The following is a 21811-nucleotide window of genomic DNA, read 5'->3' on the forward strand; positions in this document are numbered from 1 at the left end:
CCCGGCTAGACTAGTCGCCTTGACCGTGTCCTCTAGCAATGAATTCCACAGCTTGATTGTGTACCGAGTGAAAAAGCACTTTCTCCGAAACTGCTACCCCAGTTTCATGGCGTGTCCCCTAGACCTATTTATTTATTTATTATTATTTATTTAAAGTCTCTTCTATACCGATGTCCGTTCGCACATCGCATCGGTTCACAATAAACAAAAACTTTTAGGCGGAGCCCTTACATAAAACCTTACATAAAGCCCTTACATAAAACCTAGTACTATTTGAGAGTGTAAATACCTGTTCTGTACACCTTCATCACATCTTCCCTCATTCCTTGCTCTAAGCTGAAGTGCCGTAACCTGTTTACACTTTTTTCATAAGGGAGCCAATCCATCCCCTTCATCATTTTTGTTACCCTTCTCTATACCTTTTCTAGTTCCGTTTTATCTTTTTTGAGATGGGATGACCAGAATTGCACACACTACTCAAGGTGTGCTCACATCATGGATCAAGAAAGAGGTATTATGATATTCTCCATTTTATTTTCCATTCCTTTCCAAATCATTCCTAACATTCATTTTTGCTTTGAAGACCACTGCTGAACACTGTGCTGAGGATTTCAATGTACCAGGACTCCAAGGTCCTCTTCTTGCATGGTGATTTCTAGTTCAGACCCCAGCGTTGTGTAACTGTAGTTGGGATTATTTTTCCCTACGTGCATCACATTGCACTTTCCACATTAAATTTCATCTTCGGCAGTGATCCATTTGTGGACCCTTGGGCCAAGGTGGGATTGGCTGTACCTGCAGGCAGGAGCTCTGCAGGTTCCCACCTTCGGCAGGCGGACCCAGGCGAAGCAGAGACCCATCAGGCCCTTCACCTATACTAGCTCTTATTCCCCTCAAGTTGAGCCTTTATGTGCTGAGGCTGGCAAGCCCTAGGTGGGGTCTCTACTGATGGCAGGAGAGGTCCGTAGTTAGCTGGGTCGTAGGCAGGCAGCAGTCCAGGCAATGGTCAGAGGCAGACAGCAGTCAAGCATACCCGAGGTCCAGGCCGAGGTCAAACCAGGTATCCGTCAGAGTGGAGGATCAGAGGGATAAATAAGCAGGGCGGGTAGGCGAGGACAAGAACAGGAAGACAACATGGAAGGAACAGACGAAGATGAAGCTAAACCGAAGACAGCTAGACAGGGACAGAAGGCAATGCTGGAACAAAGACTGGGATGCTGGGAAACAACACGCGCTACTTAGCAAGTAGTTGGACTTGTTGCTGAGGCGAGTTGCCTTTTATAGGGCAGCACTAGGGATGTCATCTCCAGGGGCCACAGTGTTTTTCCTTCCACAGACACTTTAAAGGCTGAGGAGAGACATGCGCCTGGGGGAGGCGTGGCATGCTAGAGTCAGCGGCATTCTGCCACTGGCCAGCGACTTCTTACTGCATTGGAGAGCGGTGTCTTGCCATGCAGCAGCCCGACAGGGTTTCCCCATCTCAGGCAATGGTGTGGCTGGCCTGGAACTGGAGGTAAGAGCAGTGATTCATGGGGTTAGCCTGCAGACCGCTGAACGCACATGCAGTTCCTCACAATCTGCTGATGTTTCCTATCTTTTAACAGTTACCACTTCACAATAGCACATTCCCTCCTATCCTATGACATTTTAATTTCCTGAGGGGTCTGTTATGAGGAACTTTTCAAAATCCAGATACACAATATCAGTTATCTCACCCTTATCCACATGTGTAACATCTTCAAAAAAATCCAATAGATTAGTTAGGCAAGGTATGCTTTTGCTAAATCCTTGTTGGCTTTTTCTCAATAGGCCATCTCTGTACATGTTACCACTAATTTTGTTTTAAGAATAGCTTCTACCATTTTGCCTGACACAGACATCAGGCTCATGGGTCTGTAGTATCCCGAATTACCCCATGAGCCCTTTTAAAAATTGACATCACATTCAGTCGTCAGGTATAGGGCTATTTTTAATGATAGGTTACAGATTACTTGTAACAGATCTGCAACTTCATATAGGAGTTATTTTAGAACTCTGGGGTAAATACCATCTGGTCCTGGTGATTTGTTACTATTTAGCTTATCAATTTAATCTATTACATTTTCCATTTACACAGTGATTTGCTTCATTACCATCAAAGAGTGGTTCCATGTGGGTATCTCCCTAATATCCTCCTTATTAAAGACCAAAGCAAAGAATTAATTTAGTTTTTCTGCTATGGCTTGTGTTGTGGCTCTCTGAAAATAGATGCTTAGAGCCACCAACTGTAGAGAAAACAAACTTATTTTATTTATTAAAATGCTACAAAATAATATAAGGTATTCCTTGGAGAGGCAGCTTGCTATGCAAAGCACTGATATAACACACTCTCTCTCTCAAGTGATTTTATTTATTTATTTAGAGTTTACCGTTAGCAAGACTATTTATAGGATTTTTACACTTGTTTCATCCACCCCTAAGCTAGATTACATACTTGCCAAAATTTCTATGATTGGTTTTCTATTATAAACAAATGATCTGAGTGGACATATGGTAATTTGCTCTTGGCTTCCACACTAAATATTCTTACCTCGTATATAGATTAGGTTATCTATGGCTTGCAATTAGTTGGAATGTCAACTGACCTTGTTTCTGTTCAAAAAATTTTTAATCTTAGTTGGAATGTCAACTGGCCTCGTATCTGTTCAAAAATGTTCTATATCCTTGTAGTTCAGCATCTTTTATTTAACTTATAGAGTCTCTTTGTCTGGGGAAAAGAAGCACAAGGTTATAATGTTGTTAGTACTTACAAAACTACTTATGATCAAAAACCAAAAACTGAGAACCAGAATAATGACTTCATGTGTGACATGTCAAAAATTGTTTAACTGCTTCTTCACTGCTTTCTTGTCTGTAATGGGCGACTTGTAAGCACCACAACACTTGTTATCCCGGAGCAACCCTTGTACCCTTTGGTTATTTACCCTCACAGGCTTCTTGCTTTCAATATACTTGAAAAAGCTTTTAGTTTTTGTCTCTATGGTAAGCTTCTTTTTAAAATTTTCTCTTCATCTTCCTTATTAATGTTTTACATCTATTTTGCAAGTAGTCATGCTCTTTCCTATTTTCCTTATTTGGATCTACTTTTCATTTTCTGAAAGATATCTTTTTGGCTTTAACTGCCTTTTTCACTTCACCATTTAACAATGCTGGTAATCGTTTGGTCTTTCATTGAATTTTTTGATGCATAGAATACAATTTAACTGGACTTCCAATATGGTATTTTTAAATCATGTCATGCCTCATGCAAACTTAACTTTTGTAACCACTCCTGACCTTGTAAGATTGGAAAATTGGGCATCCAAATGGCAGATGAAATTTAATGTGAATAAGTGGAAGGTGATGCATATAGGGAAAAATAACCCATGCTGTAGTTACACGATGTTAGGTTCCATATTAGGACCTATCGCCCAGGAATGAGATCTAGGCATCATAGTGGATAATACTTGAAAATCGTCACTCAGTGTGCTGCAGCAGTCAAAAAAGCAAACAGAATGTTAGGAATTATTAGGAAGGGAATAGTGAATAAAATGGAGGATATCATAATGCTTCTGTATCGCTCCATGGTAAGACTGCACCTTGTATACTGTGTACAATTCTGGTCGCCGCATCTCAAGAAAGATTTAGTTGCGATGGAGAAGGTACTGAAAAGGGTGACCAAAATGATAAAGGGGATGGAACTGCTCCCCTATGAGGAAAGACTAAAGAGGTTAGGTCTGTTCAGCTTGGAAAAGAGACGGCTGAGGGGGGATATGATAGAGGTCTTTAAAATCATGAGAGGTCTAGAATGGGTAAATGTGAATTGGTTATTTACTCTTTCAGATAATAGAAGGACTAGGGGGCACTCCATGAATTAGCATGTAGCACATGTAGCATGAAGTTAGCATGTGGCACATTTAAAACTAATCGGAGAAAATTCCTTTTCATGCAACACACAATTAAGCTCTGGAATTTGTTGCCAGAGGATGTGGTTAGTGCAGTTAGTGTAGCTGGGTTTAAAAAAGGTTTGGATAAGTTCTTAGAGAAGTCCATTACCTGCTATCAATCAAGTTGACTTAGAAAATAGCCACTGCTAGTACTAGCAACAGTAGTGTGGATAATACTTAGTGTTTGGATAATTGCCAGATACTTGTAGTTGGATTGGCCACTGTTGGAAACAGGATGCTGGGCTTAATGGACCCTTAGTCTGATCCAGTATGGCAATTTCTTATGTTCTTATGTTCTCCTTTTAGCTTTTTTCAAACTAATTTTCTCATTTTATTGTAATCTCCTTTTTTGAAGTTAAATGACTCTGCAGTAGTATTTCTTTAATGTCCTCCCTCCAATGGTTATGTCAAGGGATATTTAGTTATTCTCACCTGGTCCTTCTCCCCTTATCTTTACTGACAGCCAAGGCCTTGTTCATTGCAACAAGAGATTATTGAAGCTGGCAGTATAACCAGCCTCAGGAAGGAGTTGGACAAGCTCATTGGATGATAGGTCAGAGAGCTAATAAATCTTCCAGGCAGGGATGTCATCTTGGCTTTGCAACATCCCAAAACCATGAGTGCTGGAAACTGGGAGCATATGACAGGGCTTGGACCACTCTACACTTGCCCTATTTCTTATATACTTTCTCTAAGCACCTGCTGCTTCTACTGTCTCTGGGACAGGGTGCTGGGATACTGGGCCAGTGCTCACTATGATGTTTCTTACATTTGTATGAAAGTGTGTGAATGACAATTGCTACATGTATTCTGGGGGTATTAAGTCCAGAATGTTGCAACCACTTTTCCCCTGTGAAAAAATACTAATACTTCCCTCCTTAGCAACACACACCAAACCCTTTCCCCTCATACACACACATAGCACCCCACCATAACTATTACCTCCAACACACATACATGCCACACTCTCTTCCTCCACACACACTCCTGTAACCCCTGGGCAGGACGGATCCATTGACTTACACCCGGGGGCACATAGAAAAGAAAAGAGATGGACCCTTTCTGCCCAAAACTCCTTCAACGTTTCTCGGTCTCTCCTTCCCCCCACAAATAGCTTAACTCACTGAGTTCCAGGATTCCAGGGTGGGGATGAATTGAACAGTAGTTATTAGGCCCTCCTTTTGTAAGACCAGCCCTTTCTCCACAACCCTGATAATTAACACTGTCTCCATCTCCAATAAACACACATGACAAAATTGGGGGTTTCCAACTTCTTTACTGATAGTTGATTAGATGACTGAATAATATGTTCAGCTTCAAGTCATTTATTGGGTAAAGTCAACAAATAATAAGACAGCAGAAAGATTGAATAAAGTTGTGACTCCACTTCCTTAGCAAAGTCTCTACTTTTCTCTTTTATTTACACTGAATTCCTTCTTCTTCCCAATTACTCCAAATTCTTTGAGTGAATCAGGTTGAAATCGGTTCAGTCCTACCTCAGGCCCCAATTAAATCCTCTGCTCTTCCCACTGAAGGTGGTTAGAATGCAGTCCCAATAGTTTATCAGAACTTAGTCCCAGATTTAACACATTTCCTAGATCCTCGAGTCCTTTAATTCCTTAGGTAGCGCATGACGGACACTTTACTCCCCTTGTGTAATCCTTAATATAGCAGCAACAATTTGTATCCTTTAATTTCCTTCACTTTGCCAGTTGATAGGATCCTTTCTTCTAGATGACTTTATCCACACTTCTGTTTCTTTCAGAACGAAAGACTCCACTCTCCCAATGGTTTGGTTACTGAAACCCGGGTACCATCAGCTCCCAGCGGAACAAAAATAGTGTTTGAACCCCGAAAAAGGGGAAAAAATCATGCAAGAAGCAGGAAGGGTGGAATAAATCTTCCTTGCCTCCCAACAGAGGAGATAGTGCAAAGAGACAGTTACTTCACAGATGAAACTCTTCTGACAGTGACCTGATGCAGGTCTGTCCTCTGATGGAGAGAGAGCTCACTGCAGGCCTTCCTTACCCCAGATCCAGCCCCAATCCACTGCAACAAGGGGGACCGGCTCTCCCAGAAGGATTCTCAAGAATTGGCTTACATGAGTCCAAAGCAAGCTTAAAGGCTGGATAGACAAGCCCACGGGAGGCTGACCCCGAAATGGGAAAACTGCCTTACTCCTTTCCCATAACTTAGGAGAAAAATAGCAAGCGGGAGGCAAAGGGCTCCTCCTGTCAGCTTGAAACTGCAACTGAAAATCCACTAAGATAAATGGTGCATTGGGATGATAAACAGCTAGGACACACCATCTGCTGTTCCCACATGGGGGAGTAAAACCCTGACTTCTCACAAATTTCTACACAGAACCTTCCCAGACAATTGGTGCAGTTCGGGAAACCGAAAGTTCCCTACAGTCCCATAAGCTGCTCTCATGCATGGGATATGCACAAATGATTATTCCTTGCTACAGCTGTAGAGAGCAGAAAGCACAACCTAGCAGCACATGTTTCAGTGTTGATGGTCTCATACTGCCTGATTTAACCAGGAATGTCAGGCTGCCAGAATGCGTGGCAAAGTGGTATATCTACCACTTAAAAAAATCCACAGTAGGATGGAAAAAACTATACTTGCTCAATCACAACATTCCATCCAAAAAATGCTGAGGTCGATATTCAAAAGCCATTTAGACAGATAATTAAAATGTTATCCCTCTAAATGACTAGCTGGCTGTATTTTAAGCTGTATGCAGCTGAATTTTAGCCACATAAGTTGGGGGCATTCCATGGGCAGGCGGGAGGTGTTTTTGGGTGGGCCAGAGTTATCCGCGTAAGTTGTCCTGCTAACTCTGATATTTGGAGTTAGCCACATAACTTATGAGGCTAAATCTGGTCGCTTTGTAGGGCTGTCCTGAAGTTGGCTGGATATACTTATAACTTTAAGAAAGCCAGAGATATTCAGCGTTAAGTTAGTCGGATAGCTATATCTGGCTTATTTAACTAGCTGCTCCATGGATGAATATCGACCTCTTCCTTACAAGCAGGCCGATACAGTACAGTGCACTCCAACGGAGTGCACTGTTAACCTGTCATTGGACACGCGTTTTCCCTTATCCCTTATTCAGTAAGGGGCGGAAAACGCGCGTCCAACCTGCCGAACCTAATAGCGCCCTCAACATGCAAATGCATGTTGACAGCCCTATTAGGTATGCCCGCGCGATTCAGAAAGTAAAATGTGCAGCCAAGCCACACATTTAACTTTCAGAAATTAGCGCCTACCCAAAGGTAGGCGCTAATTTCTTCCGGCACCGGGAAAGTGCACAGAAAAGTAGTAAAAACTGCTTTTCTGTGCACCCTCCGACTTAATATCATGGCGATATTAAGTCGGAGGTCCTGAAGGGTAAAAAAAGTAAAAAAAAAAAAAAAAAGAAAAAAAATTTGAAGTCGGCCGGCGGCTGTCGGGTCCAAAACTGGACGCTCAATTTTGCCGGGGTCCGGTTTCCGAGCCCGTAGCTGTCAGCGAGCTCGAGAACCGACACCAGCAAAATTGAGCGTCTGCTGTCAAACCCGCTGACAGCCGCCGCTCCGGGCCAAAAGGAGGCGCTAGGGACGCACTAGTGTCCCTAGCGCCTCCTTTTGCCCGTTTCTACCGCCGGACCTAATTTAAATACTGCATTGCGCGCACAGGCGAGTGGCCTGTGTGCGTGCCGGGAGCTCTCCCGCGGACTTTACTAAATCGGCCTGAAAGTAATTTTAATGAATACTTCCTTAAGTAAATGTAACCAAAGGACTATCATACTTGAGAACCAACTGACATTTCCCAATGATTGCCTTATTTCAGTTCTAATATATAGGTCCACAATGTCTCTGCTTTTTTGACAGTTTGTTTTGAATTGCATATAAAACTCATTGATGCATCCAAAATTCATTCTGGCAGCCACCACTATAATACTTATCTGCAGCGAGCACTGTTTCATTGGAAACTGCAGAGTATAAGTTTTAAAAATAAATAAATCTTAATCTATAATTCAATTGCTAATGCTTAAAATGAGCACAAGGCTTGTCTAACATATGAAATGTTAGAAGTCTGTTTGGCAGCCTGTAATAACTAGAAGTACTAGTGGAAATGTGGGTACCCCCATAGCTGGGTCTCTCTGGCAGGCTATGCAGAGGACCTGGGATGCTGGATGTTTAGGTAACAGCCACACTAGCATCACTGGCTATTTACATTGATACAGAACTTTGTAGTTAGGCATCTCCCTGCCCTCACACACATAAATCGCCACCCACATAGACATCCTCCCCTCATGTACATCCGCATCCAGGTCCCCTAAGTGCCCAGTTTCCCAGCGATCCTGATGTTCTTGTGCTGCACCCGTCTCAGGCACTAAGCTGTCCTCCTGCCCCTAGTCACCGGCTCCCTCACCAGTACAGCAGCCTCCCCTGTCGCCCTGTGATTTATGTACCATGTAGTGAGTGCACCCAGTGGCAGCTTCAGTTTCTCACTTCTCAGTTCAGCCAGTGCCCTGGCCTCGGTTTCCAGGCTGCTCACTAATGGCTTACACTTTCGCCTCTTAGTTCCTTTCTCTGATTGTATTTGCTTCCAGAATACAGCGGACGTGGAGGGGAACGGGGAGCACCTTCAGACCAGCATGAACACCCTTCCGGATGTTTCCTTGGTAAGACACCTGGCTTCATTAACATACTCTTGTGAGTGCCTCAATCCTAGACATGGGGTGGGGTGTCCAACCTGGCAAGGTCACTGACGAGTTAGGTTTCCTGTCCTCTGCCTGAGACTCAAGCACAGGCCGATACAGTAAGGGCGCGTAAGAAAAAGTGCGACAGTGCCGGGCACCCGCTCGTTTGCCACGCGCACAGTCCAGATCACATACCGCTCGATACAGTATTTAAATGGCATGCAAATGCAAGCCGCGTCCAAGAAGCGTCCATGAAGCGCAATCCGTTTTACTGGGTGCGCTGGAACCTGTCATTTCAAATGACGTTTGAAATGACAGGTACCAGGAAGTGGCTGGTTCTCCTACAGACCCCGCTGCCTTGAGCGCCCGGCGCCAGCAAGCCCCAGCAGCTGGCGATCGGAGGCAGGGAGCGCAACAAACCACCCTCCTTCTGACGGGCAAGAGAGACGAAATTTCACAGTCCCAAACCAAACCAACCCAATCCAATCCAAGCCCCAGCAGAGAGAGACGAAATTTCACAGTCCCGGGCAAACTTTCCCCCAGCCCCCGCTCACCTGCCCTGGCCGCGGCCACGCAAGCCCCCAGCAGCAGCAGTAGAAGGGCGGCGAGAGAGAGCGGCTTCAGCAGCCCGGGGCGGATCGGGCGCTCCCCATGCGAGGCGGCTTCCAGCAGCCCCGCCGGCGAAGGTGAATATGGGCACGCCTGTACGTCCAATATGGGCGCTCAAGGCAGCAGGCGCATGAACGCACGCCGTGACCTGAGCGCCCGGCTGGATGTCGGAGGTCATGGCGTGCACGTATTCACCTTCGCCGGCGGGGCTGCTGGAAGCCGCCTCGCATGGGGAGCACCCGATCCGCTGAAGCCGCTCTCTCTCGCCGCCCTTCTACTGCTGCTGCTGGGGGCTTGCGTGGCCGCAGCCAGGGCAGGTGAGCGGGGGCTGGGGGAAAGTTTGCCTGGGACTGAAATTTCGTCTCTCTCTGCTGGGGCTTGGATTGGGTTGGTTTGGTTTGGTTTGGTTTGGGACTGTGAATTTTCGTGTGAAATTTCGTAATTTACCGCCTACCCTGACCCTGGCGTGCACACTAACGCCAGGGTCAGGGTAGGCGGTAAATTAGCAGGTAAAAGACGCGGCAAGATAGGTTAAAAAGGAGATAGTCGGGGCGCACGTTACTGTATGGGAGGGAATAGCTAATCGGATCGTTTACATACATATACATGCCGCGGGCGGAAAGGGATACGCGTTGAGTAAAAGAAGCGGTAAGGATCGGTAAAAACAGATAGTGAATCGCGGGTTAGACTTACGCGGCCAAATTGTGAGTACACAGCGGGTTAGAAACGGGGTAACTGCGGCCGCGCTTTACTGTATCGGCCTGAAGCAGCAGAAAATCAGTTGTGGGAACCTTGCAGTCTTTGTCACTGAATTCATTTAAGTAGAGTCGGTGTGCTGAGACCTGGCAGTCTGAGTTCACGCTCCTATTGGACATAATGGAAATCAGCCTAGCGCTGCTTGTGCATGGGCATAAAAGTGCAACTATATCTGACATTTTGTTTGCCTTATCTCTCCGGGGGCGGGGGGGATGAGTGCTTGTGCTTGTGGGGCATAGCTCTCCCTTCTTCATGCAGATCCCAGCACATCCATCAGGACGTATAATAGATCACCACAGTCCGCTGACAGAATAAAACGGTCAGGTTTAAAAGCTGGGACACATCACAGGAGATTCGGTCACTCGAGCATCACTTTTTTTTTTTTTTTTTAAATAAGCTTTGGTCCAGGCAGAGGGCAAAAGCAGGAGGTGTGGGATATGTGATGAGCAGAGGGGTGGGGGTGGCTGACAGAAAGGGAGGGGGAGGGCCGAATTTGTGAGGTGTGGATTGTGTGACAAAACAGCAGGAGAAGGCAGAAGTGGGAGGTGTGTGCGAGATGTGTAACAGAAGGGAGGAAAGGGCGGCAGTGCAGGGTATGTGACAGAAGGGGGGACAGGGAAGGATTCGTAGCAAGAATGCAGAATTTATGGGGTGTAAGATGGTGCTACAAGAGAGGAGTAAGGCAGGATTTTTTGAGGTGTGGGGTGTTTCACAAGAGGGAGAAGGGCAGGATTTATGAGGTTGTGAGTATGAGGCAAACGTGGGGAAGAGGGCATGATTTGTGAGGTCTGCGGTACGTGACAGGAGGCGAATGGAGGGCAGCATTTGTAGGGTGTGTGGCAGAAGAAGGGAGGAGGACGGGATTTGCAAGGTACGGAGTATATGACACAAAGGGGGTGGCGGGGCGGGATTCTGAGCTGTCACCTCATGCTTTTCCTCTTGTCCTCATTCTTACAAGGATGATGTTAAGTCTTTCCCTGAGGACACCTCCATTTATCGGTTTGTGCCCTTGCCTCCGGTGCTGGAACCCGGCCTCCCCCTGCACAGGAAGTCCATGAAGGACCAGTCCCAGCGGCCTTCCTCCGATTCATCCCAATCTGGGCTCTTCTTTGTGGCACCCCGAAATCCGACCCCACCTGTCAGTCGCTCCGAAAGAGACACGGCCAGCGTGGCATCAACATCAACTGTGTCACCTAGTGAAGGATCTACCAACCCCGTCTATGCCTCCGTCTCTCATGCCAACCACAGTTCCAGGAGACAAGCAGCCACCCAACTCTCACTGGTCACCCAGCAGCCGATCGGGCCTTTTCCAAGAGTACAGTCTCCAAGCAGGCTGAAGTCTGCATCTCCTGATGTCACCTTTCAAAATGGCCTTCCAAGCCCTTCTTCACCTTCCTCTCCTATTCTTCCTCCCCCTCCATCACACCCAGCCCCTCCTCCTCCTCCTCCTCCTCCACCACCTCCACCTCCGGATAGGACAAGTCCTCAGTTAGCAAACAGTCACCAGTATGTGATGGTGGAAGTGCACCGCCCGGACAGCGAACCTGACGTGAATGAAGTGAGGTCCCTGCCCCAGACCCGAGGTGAGTGCCACTTTCTGCTGGATCTGCCATAGATTTTCTCCCATTTTTATTGGTATTTTTTTGCTTTCTGATCTCTGTTGAAATCCTATCCCCAGTTACCTTCTCCCAGGCAGCAGGTCACGAGCCACACAGTGCCCCACTGGCCTGCGGGCTGCAGTCTCTGGGGCAGCCCTCAACACCACCTGACCAATAGGGGTTGCCACTGAAGAGGCCAGTGGGGCACCCTCTTTTCCTAAGAGCACCACCTCCACGGCACACCTAGGCCCAGCTGGCCTCATGCAATAGGAGGTCCTGATCTCCTGAACCTCAAGGCTCGCCCCTTTAACATTTTTGTTAGAAAGGTTTTCAGCAGGGCAGGCGCAGTGGGCTAGTGTATTTATTTGAGGTAATTAGGTTCAGAGTGGAGTAACAGAGATATATGCAGCATATTTTTTTATTACATCTCAGATGTACCAGCCTAACCCGTATAAGAATTGTTCTGGTTCAGTCTTGTCTTTCCAAGTTTCTCCATTAGTGGACTCTGAATCTATTTATTTATTTACATTCCACCTTTCAGCCACCTCAAAGTGGATTACGTTCAGGTACTGGAGGTGTTTCCCTGGCCCCAGAGGGCTCCCAGTCTAAGGGGCCGATTTACTAAGGCTACTCTCCCATTCTCTCTCTATGGGGAAAATGCTTAGTAAATGAGGCCTTAAGTTTGTACCTGAGGCAATGCAGGGTAAAGTGACTTGCCCAATGTCACAAAGAGCAGCAGTGGGATTTGAAGCTCACTGCTCCAACCACTACGCTACTCCTCCACTCTACTCTTAACTATAATCACAACTAATTTTTGTGATGGATTTGTGTGCATTGATTATGAGGCCTTTGCCAAAGGTGGCAAAATGTAGCCCTTTCCCTGGAGGGACCTCCAATTAACTCCCTCCTGCTCGTGCGGACCTCCACTCACTTCCACCCCTCACACAGGAACTCCAATAACTTCCTTTCCACCTGTGCAGACCTCTATTTGCTTCCCTCTCAGCCGGTATCGCCAGTTTACTGAACCTCACTGTAACTCGCCTTGAGCTACCAATGAAAAAGGCAAGAGCTAAATACACAGTAACATAAATTCAACTTTAACAATTTTGTTCCTAGATATGGTGACTTTCTTTAATCTGCTGGATGAAGGTGAAGGTAACAGGGAGCTTAACCATTTTTAGTGCACTTAGCAATAAATCTGGCCACTTTCTCACATTTCTATATTCTCCATCGGGTTCTCTACTTTTTAAGCCCAAGGCACACCTACACTAAGAAAAATGTTGTGTGGCACACCAGAGCAGGCAATGCAGACATGGAGAGGACTCCTGGTCAGAAGAAGAGGTAGGGAAGCACTGAAAGCCCCACCAATCTTTTTCAGATTGTTTTAAACAAAAGAGAGAGGGTACAGAGACATACATGAACTCATCACAGTGAACCAGTTCCCACTATGTAGAAGTGCAGGAAAAGGGAGGAGCCTGTATGATGTGGCCAGCCAGCTCTGGTAATTAACATGTGGCTGCCAGAGCTCCTCCACTGCTGCTGCTTCCAACACTCAATGCAGAAAAGGTGCGGTCAGACCAACTTGCAAATTTGCCCACCTTTGATGGCTCATTTTGTGAGTGTAAACCTTACTGCCGATGCGCGTTCTAAAATGGGAGTAATACTTAGTGTCCTCGCATGGAAATCCCATGCAAATGAGGGCATGAATCAGTACTTCCCGGTGCAAAGAGATGCACTGGCCAAATGCAGTCTTTCTTAGCGCTGGAAACCTAACTCCAGGGTCAGAGATGGCGTTAAGTTTCCAGTGCTACTTGAAACCCTCTAAAATGGACAGCAAGTTAAAAAAAAAAAAAAAAAGTGGCAGTGGCAGCAGCTAACGGGACTGTCCGGGATGCCCTGCATCTGCCTGTCCCTGCAGTTCAAAAAATTTTATCTAATCTGGGCATGAAAAATGGGCACTGAAATCCAGTGCACAGTATTTTACACCCAGATTACTGCATCAGCTTGAGAATGAGTCATATCTAGTGCCCCGTGCATGCTCTCCCTGCCTCACTCAGCCTGAGGATCAAACAGAGGCTTGAAGGAGTCAAAGGAGGAAGCTCAGGAGAGGAAAGATGTGTGCACTGAACAAAGCGGAGTCGGGGGATCGTGCCCTGTTGCTGTCCATGGCTCAAGCTGTAGCCAGGAAGAAGAAGCATGCAAGATTACACATGTTCTCAGAAAGGAGCTCCTACGGATTTAAGAGCCACTGCTGGTTGCTCTGAGGTGCTAGGGCAGAGCCCAGTTTATTTATTTTACAGATTTCCAAATCGCATATCTACTTTGCTCTGCAGTGTACAGAATATCATCCATAATTAAGCAAACCACACCACAGTAACAAAAATAATAAAAACTAACATTAAGACAATTAAAAAACAACATGACAATAAAAAGATATATAGATAGTAAAAATGCTTATCGTTGTGCCCTTCACTCAATAAAACACATCATGATCTGACCCAGCATGGCAATTTCTTATGTTCTTACGATACCCCTTTCTCCACAGTGCCAAACAATATAATGAATAAATATCTCCAAAGGAGATCACAGGATCCCATACTCACAGTGCCAAACCATATAGGTCATCACTAGCTCCAGCCAAAGTTCCTCACACACCGAAAGCCTGTTGGAATAAATGTGCTTTTATCAATTTGCAAAATTTCGGTAGTGATTGTTCTTCCTTGATTACTCCTGGAAGTGCATTCCAATACGAATCAATGGTTGTTTTGAGGAAATTAATTCAGGGCCAAACCATGGGGCTTTGTGGTATCTCTTAATTTTCTTGTACATCATAGGGGCAACTTTAAAGAAGTCTGTAATGATTGTTTCAAGAAATCATCAGCCTCATCTGCACATGATATATTAGCCTCCTTAATCTTAGGAAGCCGTACATCACATTGTTGCTGGTTTGGATCTGAGCATCAGGTAGTAATGATCTTCCATGGCACACTTGTGAGCACTTCTCTATTGACTAGGCAGACAGGAAGCAGCAAAATCTAGGTTGTTGGGTTTGTTTGTTGTTTTGTTTTTTTTTTTTGGGGGGGGGGGGGATTAACCAGTGCCCAGCCTCTTTGGACTTCCTGGTGACTTCCATTTCACCAACCAATCCCATGAGAAAAGGGCCAGCAGGTCAGAAGACAGTGTGAAACACAGCCAATGGGAAAGCACTGGGGGTGGGAGAAATAGAAAGCAACTCTAGTAAAAGGAATGGTGGAGCAAATGCCTCTGCTGTCGGAGGTTTCTGGGCTCAGGAAGTGTCATGGAGGGAGAAGGCGTGCCAGCAAATGTAAGAACGTTAAAGGATGCCCCAGTGCTATTTGTTAGCCCTGGAGTGGGAGACGGGGGGGGGGGGGGGGCATTTTCTGAGTAAGCAGTCAGCAGCAGCGGAAGTGTACGTGTAGGACCTGGATTGGCCACTGTTGGAAACAGGGCTTGACGGACCTTTGGTCTGATCCAGTATGGCAAATCTTATATTCTTATGTGTGTCTCAAAGAGAGTGTTTGTTTGAGACACACCCACACACACACACATTCCCTTCCCCACCCCAATCTTCACCAGTCCTAGAGTAACAAACATCCAAAGGTTCCCAGCTATGCTGGTGCCACTGCCCAGCTTTGTGGCTCTATTTACATTTTACCCAATCTGGAGACTTCACGGTGAATCTAGTGACACTGCTTCTGCTGCCCTTCACCACCCTTTTAACTCCAGCAGCAGTGGCAGTACCAACAGCAGGTTCAGTGAATGCAGGGACTGTCGGTCCACGCTCATATCAGCAGTGGATTTGCCCCCTCAGCATCCAGGTGCTTACTCAGCCTCTGGATGAGAGAAGTGACTGAAGGTCCAAGATGGAGCATGGAAGTGATTGGAAGTCAGGGTGGGGTGGGGTGGGGAGGGAGGCTTGGGTGTGGAAGTGACTGGAGATCCACGCTGAAGGGGAACGATGAGAGGTCTGTGGGAGTAGTCGTGATTGGTGGTCTACTGGGGGTTTGGGGGAAGGGTTCAAAGGTCAGGGTATGAGGAGGGGCGGCAGAAGTGCCAGCATCAACAACTCTGACTTTCTAGTGTGTTGCCTTCATCTCACCACCTATTTGCCTTTACACACCAGGAAGTCCGAGTTCAGAGTCCACAGGTTCCATGTGCAGTGAGTCTGTGGCATCTTCCTCTGATAGTCTCTAATAGTTTGGGCATTAATAGCAATATTTGCTGAGATCAGGCCCCAAACGGGTTGCAGCAAGTCATGAATGAAGCTCACTGACAGGGCCATGATTAGGTGGGGAAGGGGTTATGGTCCAGTAATGAAACATGGGGGGCTCTTCATTTATTATTTATTTTACAGTCATTTACAAGACCGCTCATAAAGAGAATCTCCTGCTTCATAGGCCCCATGTTCTCTGATAACCAGTGGCCATTGTGCTTTTCTAGAAGCTGAACCCAAAAATGGCCCAACAGCTTCCCCTGCTGCTATAGGGAAAGGGGGGAGGCCTGTGAGCCTGACCAATCTCCATAATCCTGCTACAGAGCCATCTTTAGGCCTGTGTGGTTCAAACACTGTGGGACCTGGCACAGTGACATTTAACACCGGCCTAAACACAGCCCTGGTGACAGAAATGTATCTGGTGACCTTTTCGGTACATAGTAGGGACAGATATTCTCTCAGTTTATGCTACTGCCTGACATAAAGGACTCAGAATCTTAATACCAAACACGATACGTCAGTCTGAGTAAGGGCGAGAGGGAAGCCAACAATTCCATGTCCAAGGGCAGAGCCTGATTCCTTCCTAGTCTTACTCTATTGAATGCATGAAACTGTAGGACTGCCAGTCTTAAGAAAATCAGAGCTACAGTGCCATGTGTCTCTTGGGGTAAAATCAGGACTGGATCAGCCTGGCACTTATATAACATGGAATTATTGGCAGTTCTAAGAGGAGCTCCCTTGGTCCGTGCTAGTCTCATTCACAGGTTGTAGTGGAATGCCTTTTTTTTTTTTATTTAATTGTGGGGGGGGGGGGGGGAAGAGCCCAAATCAACTAATATCTGCCCCCTCCACCTCGCCGATTCTTACTACCTCCAGCTTCCTTTCCTCCCTATCTTGCCACCCTCACAGTCATCGCCTTTGCTCCGTCCTCATCATCCCACTGCCCGCTGCATCTCAGGCAGTAATGGGGGGGGGGGGGGGGAAGGGGGATTGTGGAGGGGGGGGGCTGAAAGCAGAGAAGTGCTGGTGGTGGCAGCAGGGTCTGGCACAGCAATCCTTCAAACTCTGTTGAGGCAGTGGCTTGCAACTCCTGCACGAGGTAATCCTCCTTTCTGAGCAGCCAGCTGACAGTGGAAGCTACTCCTATAATAATTTGCAACATGTATTGGCTGCTCAGAAGGGGGGGGGGGGGTTGTCTGTAGTCAAATGGCACAAAACAAAAAATGTGTTGGGGAGGACTGCACCCAGCCAGCCTTTATGGTCCAGGTTCCTACCCTGCTCAACAGCTGCTTTTACATATGAAAGATCCCATGCAGCACACTTTTTTTTAATGCTTCTTTGCCCAAAGATAGTCAGGCCATGGCCTATATAGCCCACTCCTTTCCAATGCCTGTGATCAGACAGAGGGAGAGGAGTTCCCTCAGTATGCGCGAGTATCTGGCAGGGAGAACTTGGTGATCCCGCAGTAGCACCAGAGAGAAAACATCTTAAGTCTGGACATGCCATGCAAGCAAGCAGGAAAATATAGGAAGCACTGGAATTATAATTCCTCATGTAATGTGCTTAGAGATCTTTCTTGTTTATGATGAAGGTATTATAGCCTACAGGACTTTGAGGACCAATAAACACAGGGGTCATAAAGCCAGAAGTGGTTTCTGCTAGTTACTAATAAATTCCCAGCAAATACATTAATTTAAAAGAAAACTCTACCCATGGGGTATAGCACCAGATTTCCAGAAAGTATGTACATCCTGTATTGATTAAGCAGAAACCTTTGTTGTAATTATGGAAATGATTCAGGCAGCTCTCCTGACGTGCTGGGAGCAGCTGCTTTTGGAAGAGTAGCTCAGATTGGCTTACCCACGAGGTGATGAATGATGTCATTTATGACATCACAGCCAGAATGGACCAATCAGGTAATATTCTGCATGCTGGACTCTCCCACCCTCTGCTGACAGGGTTCACCATGTTTCAGATGAACAAGTGATGTTCCATGTTCATTTCTTATATGGTGGGGGCCATTTTTGCTTACCTATCGATTTCCAAAACTGCAGAGCACAGCCATATCTGTTTGTTGGTGTACACATTAAATTTTCAGTGTATATTTGTTTAATAAAATATTTTTGCATTTTTGCGTTGGCACTTTAAATTGTGATCATTGTGTTTGGCTTGTGCCTTTTGTTCTACCTTCTGGTTTGTATACTGTGGTGGTAGCCTACAGGACTAGCCAATAGTGAAGGATGAAAGGTCCATAGTTGCTCTCTGTAATAATATGTCTGTTCCTTTGTTTTAGAAATGTAAAAAAGAAAAAAAATTGTTTTTCAAAGATTAATTGCATCGTAGACTCCAAGGAGAGGCCTGCCCAGATTTCAGCTCCATTTTTCTGCACATACAGTGTACAAACATAAGAGCAGCTCTTGCACCAATCTGAAAATATTTAAATTTTATTTTCACTTGCCAGCATACAATGAGGCACTCTTACAGTTGTAATAGTGTGCTTATATTCATTCTTAGGGTGTTCATTCTAACTGATCAGTACTCTCACTCTAAGACTGCAGGTAAGTGTTGTCATACCTGTAAGAACTCATCTGTAGCTGGGCACCAATAATATATCTTATCTTTACAAAGCCTCCAAAATGTTGGAATAAGCAGTGAAAAGTTGTTCACATCTTATTTTCTCCTGAAAATAAGATGACACCTTTTTTTCCTACTGATGTTTTCTCTCTCTCTCTATATATATATATATTTATTTTTTTTTTGGTTAAATCTTGACTAGACTTTCCGTAAAACATTTGGTTGATGCTCCCAAACATGCTACAGTGGTCACCTGACCTCTTGTGGTGGAATCGTGAACTGCATATACAGAATGTGGACTCGAGCTTCCCTTCTCCAGGCCACCCTCTGTATATACCCTGGAATTATGTCCCCTCACATGTTCAAATATTCCTCTCGTTCAAACATTCCTCTCGTAAATAGTATAGAGGGACAATCTGACTTCCCAAAATAGTGCTGCACATGATGCAGCTGTGAAGGGTAAAATACTGAATGGAAACCCCTCTTGTAAGCTACACAAATTCATTGGAGATAGGATCTCAGAATCTCATGTACAGAGCAAATGTAGGTTTTACTTTTTCTTGCTCAAAATGCCTCCTTCAGAGTCTGGTTCCCAATGCTTGCTCCCGACAAAATTCCTTATTGCCCGCCTGATCCTCCCCAAATATCACAATATCAGTATACAGATGTCTGCAGTTTAATTTTCTGGCCGGAAGCCTGCTGTCAGGTGTAATTAATAAAATGTGCACAGTGTTCCAGATCTGAGCATACCTAATACCTAATGTGGGCAGTGACATGCTGCGTAATCACTGACAGTGTGAAAGCTTTGGAACCAGACTTTGCAACTTCCCCTCGCTCCAGCCTTTCAGAGTGGCTTCCTTTGTACCATCATAGAGCTTGCTGGCATCCGTTTATTTTTTATCAGCTAAAAGTCTTTCGTGGAGATGAGGGGGATAAAAATAGGTCCATATTCAGTCACTGAGTGGCTAGAAAAAGCTGTTAAAACGTATGTGCTTAACTTAGCTGGTCCTCGGTGATAAGAAACTGAGATTTTGTTGGTAGAAGACTCTGATCTTATGGCGGATCTATGCTTGGTAGATACTGGGGCCCGCATGGTTCCAGAATTGGACAACGTGAAGTTGGGGGTCTGACTTGATTCTGCAGTGACCTTGGATGGACGCCTATCGCACACAGTTCAGATAATATATTTTATGCTCCTGCAGTAATTTGTTGTTTGGCTCACTTTTGGATAGGAGTTCTTTTCCATTCATTACACACCATTGTAATAGTCTGTTGGTTGGACTTCCTAGGAGTTGCACAAGATGTGGCTGCAGGTGTTATCTGGGGCTGTCCTCACTGAACCACATTGGCTGCACTGGCTCCCTGTCTTCACCAAAGTGCAATTTAAGGTCTTGACTGTAGCTTTTAAGGTGCTGTAAGAAATGGTTCCTCCTGTCTTGGGGAGAGAATTCACTGATACTGTTCCGGTAGAGGATGTAGGTAGTCCCTGATGGCCCTGTTTGAAATTTATGAAAAAAAGTTAGATGGCGCAATAGGATGTTTTCCACTGTGATACTGCAGTTCCAGAATCAGCTGCCTTTACATATTAGACTGGAACTCAGTTAGGGAGCAGCTAAAATCATGAGATTTAGCAGGTTGGAGTGTGTGAAAATCCTTGTTCTTGGTGGCAATGCTTTTGTACTGCTTATTTATATTATTTCATTGTTATTCTTTTATTGTACACTGCTTTGGGCAGCCTATGTTTGGTCGGGTAGGTGGTTAATAAGCATTTTAAATAAAGAAATGCATCTTAAAGTTAGCAAGATAAATTTACCTGGCTATCTTTAGGACTGCTCTTCCGCTGCCGTATAACACACCTCCATCCCAGCATACCCTTGACCTAGACCTGGTCAGACTGGCGGGATTTTTAAACCTAGCCTGCCAAACATGTGACTGTGGAGCTTGGTATCAGCATTCAAGGAAGTTTGGGGCGAGTACAGAGAGAAGATGGGAGGATTAGGGTAAAGTCAAGTCTGTGGTATTGCAGCAATTAGAGAAGATGGGTTGGGGGCTTCCATATCTGCCTTCATTTCCCCCCTTTCCATCATGAAGTTTCAAGTGTCTATCCAAAGTAATCATAAGATGTTCCTTATTGTGGCTACTGGATAAAGGATTGTCACTGCTAGACAAAAGGTGGGGGGGGGGGGGGGCAGGAGAAGGTTAAAGTCTGTGTGGGTGTGTGGTAGGGGCACCAGAGTTGGGTCCACGTTAGCTAGCTTCCTGAGGGAGCTGCAGGTTGTGGACAGTCGCTGTGATGGCCAGGCTATAAAAATAAAGCAAAAAACTGGGGTAGTTTTTGATTGAAGCATTGTGGTGCCATGGCCCAATAGAGGCCAGCTCCGACAGAACTGGCAACCAAGTCCAAAAAAGATGAGCCTCCGTAGTCATCTGACAAGCTAGGGCGCAAGGGGCACTCATTCCCATAGTGCTACAGCAGGTCCAGTAACATTTAGTGATCTCAAAGGAGCACACAGTGAGGGAGTTTGCTCAGTGCTGAGTTTGCATCCTCAGAGCTGGCACCTATGGTGATCTGCCTTATGCCCTTTTAAGGGTTCAGTGCCAGATTCTCCTCATTTTTCATGCTTGTGACCCGGCTGCATGCAGGGTCATCTTTAGGAAGGTGGGACTACACCAGGTCCCACAGCATTCACACTGCACTGGTCTAAGCTATATGCACACATTGTGTAATCTTAGATCAGAAGGCAAGGGACATGTGTCTTAAACCAGGAGGAAACTAAATGCAAAGTGCCTAGAACAGGGGTAGACAACCCCAGTCCTGGAGTGCCACTAGCAGGTCTGGTTTTCAGGGTATCCACAATGAATATGCATGAGGTACATTTGCATGCACTGCCTCCCTGTATGCAAATATGTCTCATACATATTCATTGTGGATATCCTGAAAACCAGACCTGCTTGTGGCACTCCAGGTCCAGAGTTGCCTATTCCTGGCCTAGAATGAGGTGCTGGGGAGTAAGCCACAAGGGGAAGCAACCCAGCAAAGAAAAGGCACATTTTTTGTATTATTATTTATATTCTTCTTTTTCAGGCACTTCAAAGAGGAGTGCATTCAGGTATTCCCCTGTCCCCAGAGGGCTCACAATCAAAGTTTGAACCTGAGGCGATAGAGGGTGAAGTAACTTGCCCACGGTCATAAGAATTAGCAGTGGGATTTGAACCCTGGTTTCCTTGGTTCACAGCCTGCTGGGCTAACCACCAGGCTCCTCCTCTACTCCAAGACAACAGCTTGGAAACTGCCAAAGCTTCAAAAGATCATGGGGGAAAAAACACGACTAAGGCAGGAAGGATTGCCATCTAAAATGTTACAGAGAGGGGCTTTTTCTCC

At 45.7% G+C, this 21811-nt stretch overlaps 1 protein-coding gene across 2 annotated transcripts in view; it reads left to right on the forward strand.

The window, feature by feature from the left end:
* WHRN (whirlin) overlaps positions 1 to 21811 on the forward strand; it is a 235156-nt gene that overhangs the window by 192928 nt on the left and 20417 nt on the right. For both annotated transcript variants that reach the window (XM_029613720.1, XM_029613721.1), the window contains 2 exons: positions 8569 to 8640; positions 10982 to 11606. In XM_029613720.1, coding sequence (XP_029469580.1) covers positions 8569 to 8640; positions 10982 to 11606 — 697 coding nt within the window. The remainder of the gene's footprint in view (positions 1 to 8568; positions 8641 to 10981; positions 11607 to 21811) is intronic.

Source organism: Rhinatrema bivittatum, chromosome 8, assembly GCF_901001135.1.
Source record: "Rhinatrema bivittatum chromosome 8, aRhiBiv1.1, whole genome shotgun sequence".
In the NCBI taxonomy this organism is placed as follows: domain Eukaryota; kingdom Metazoa; phylum Chordata; class Amphibia; order Gymnophiona; family Rhinatrematidae; genus Rhinatrema; species Rhinatrema bivittatum.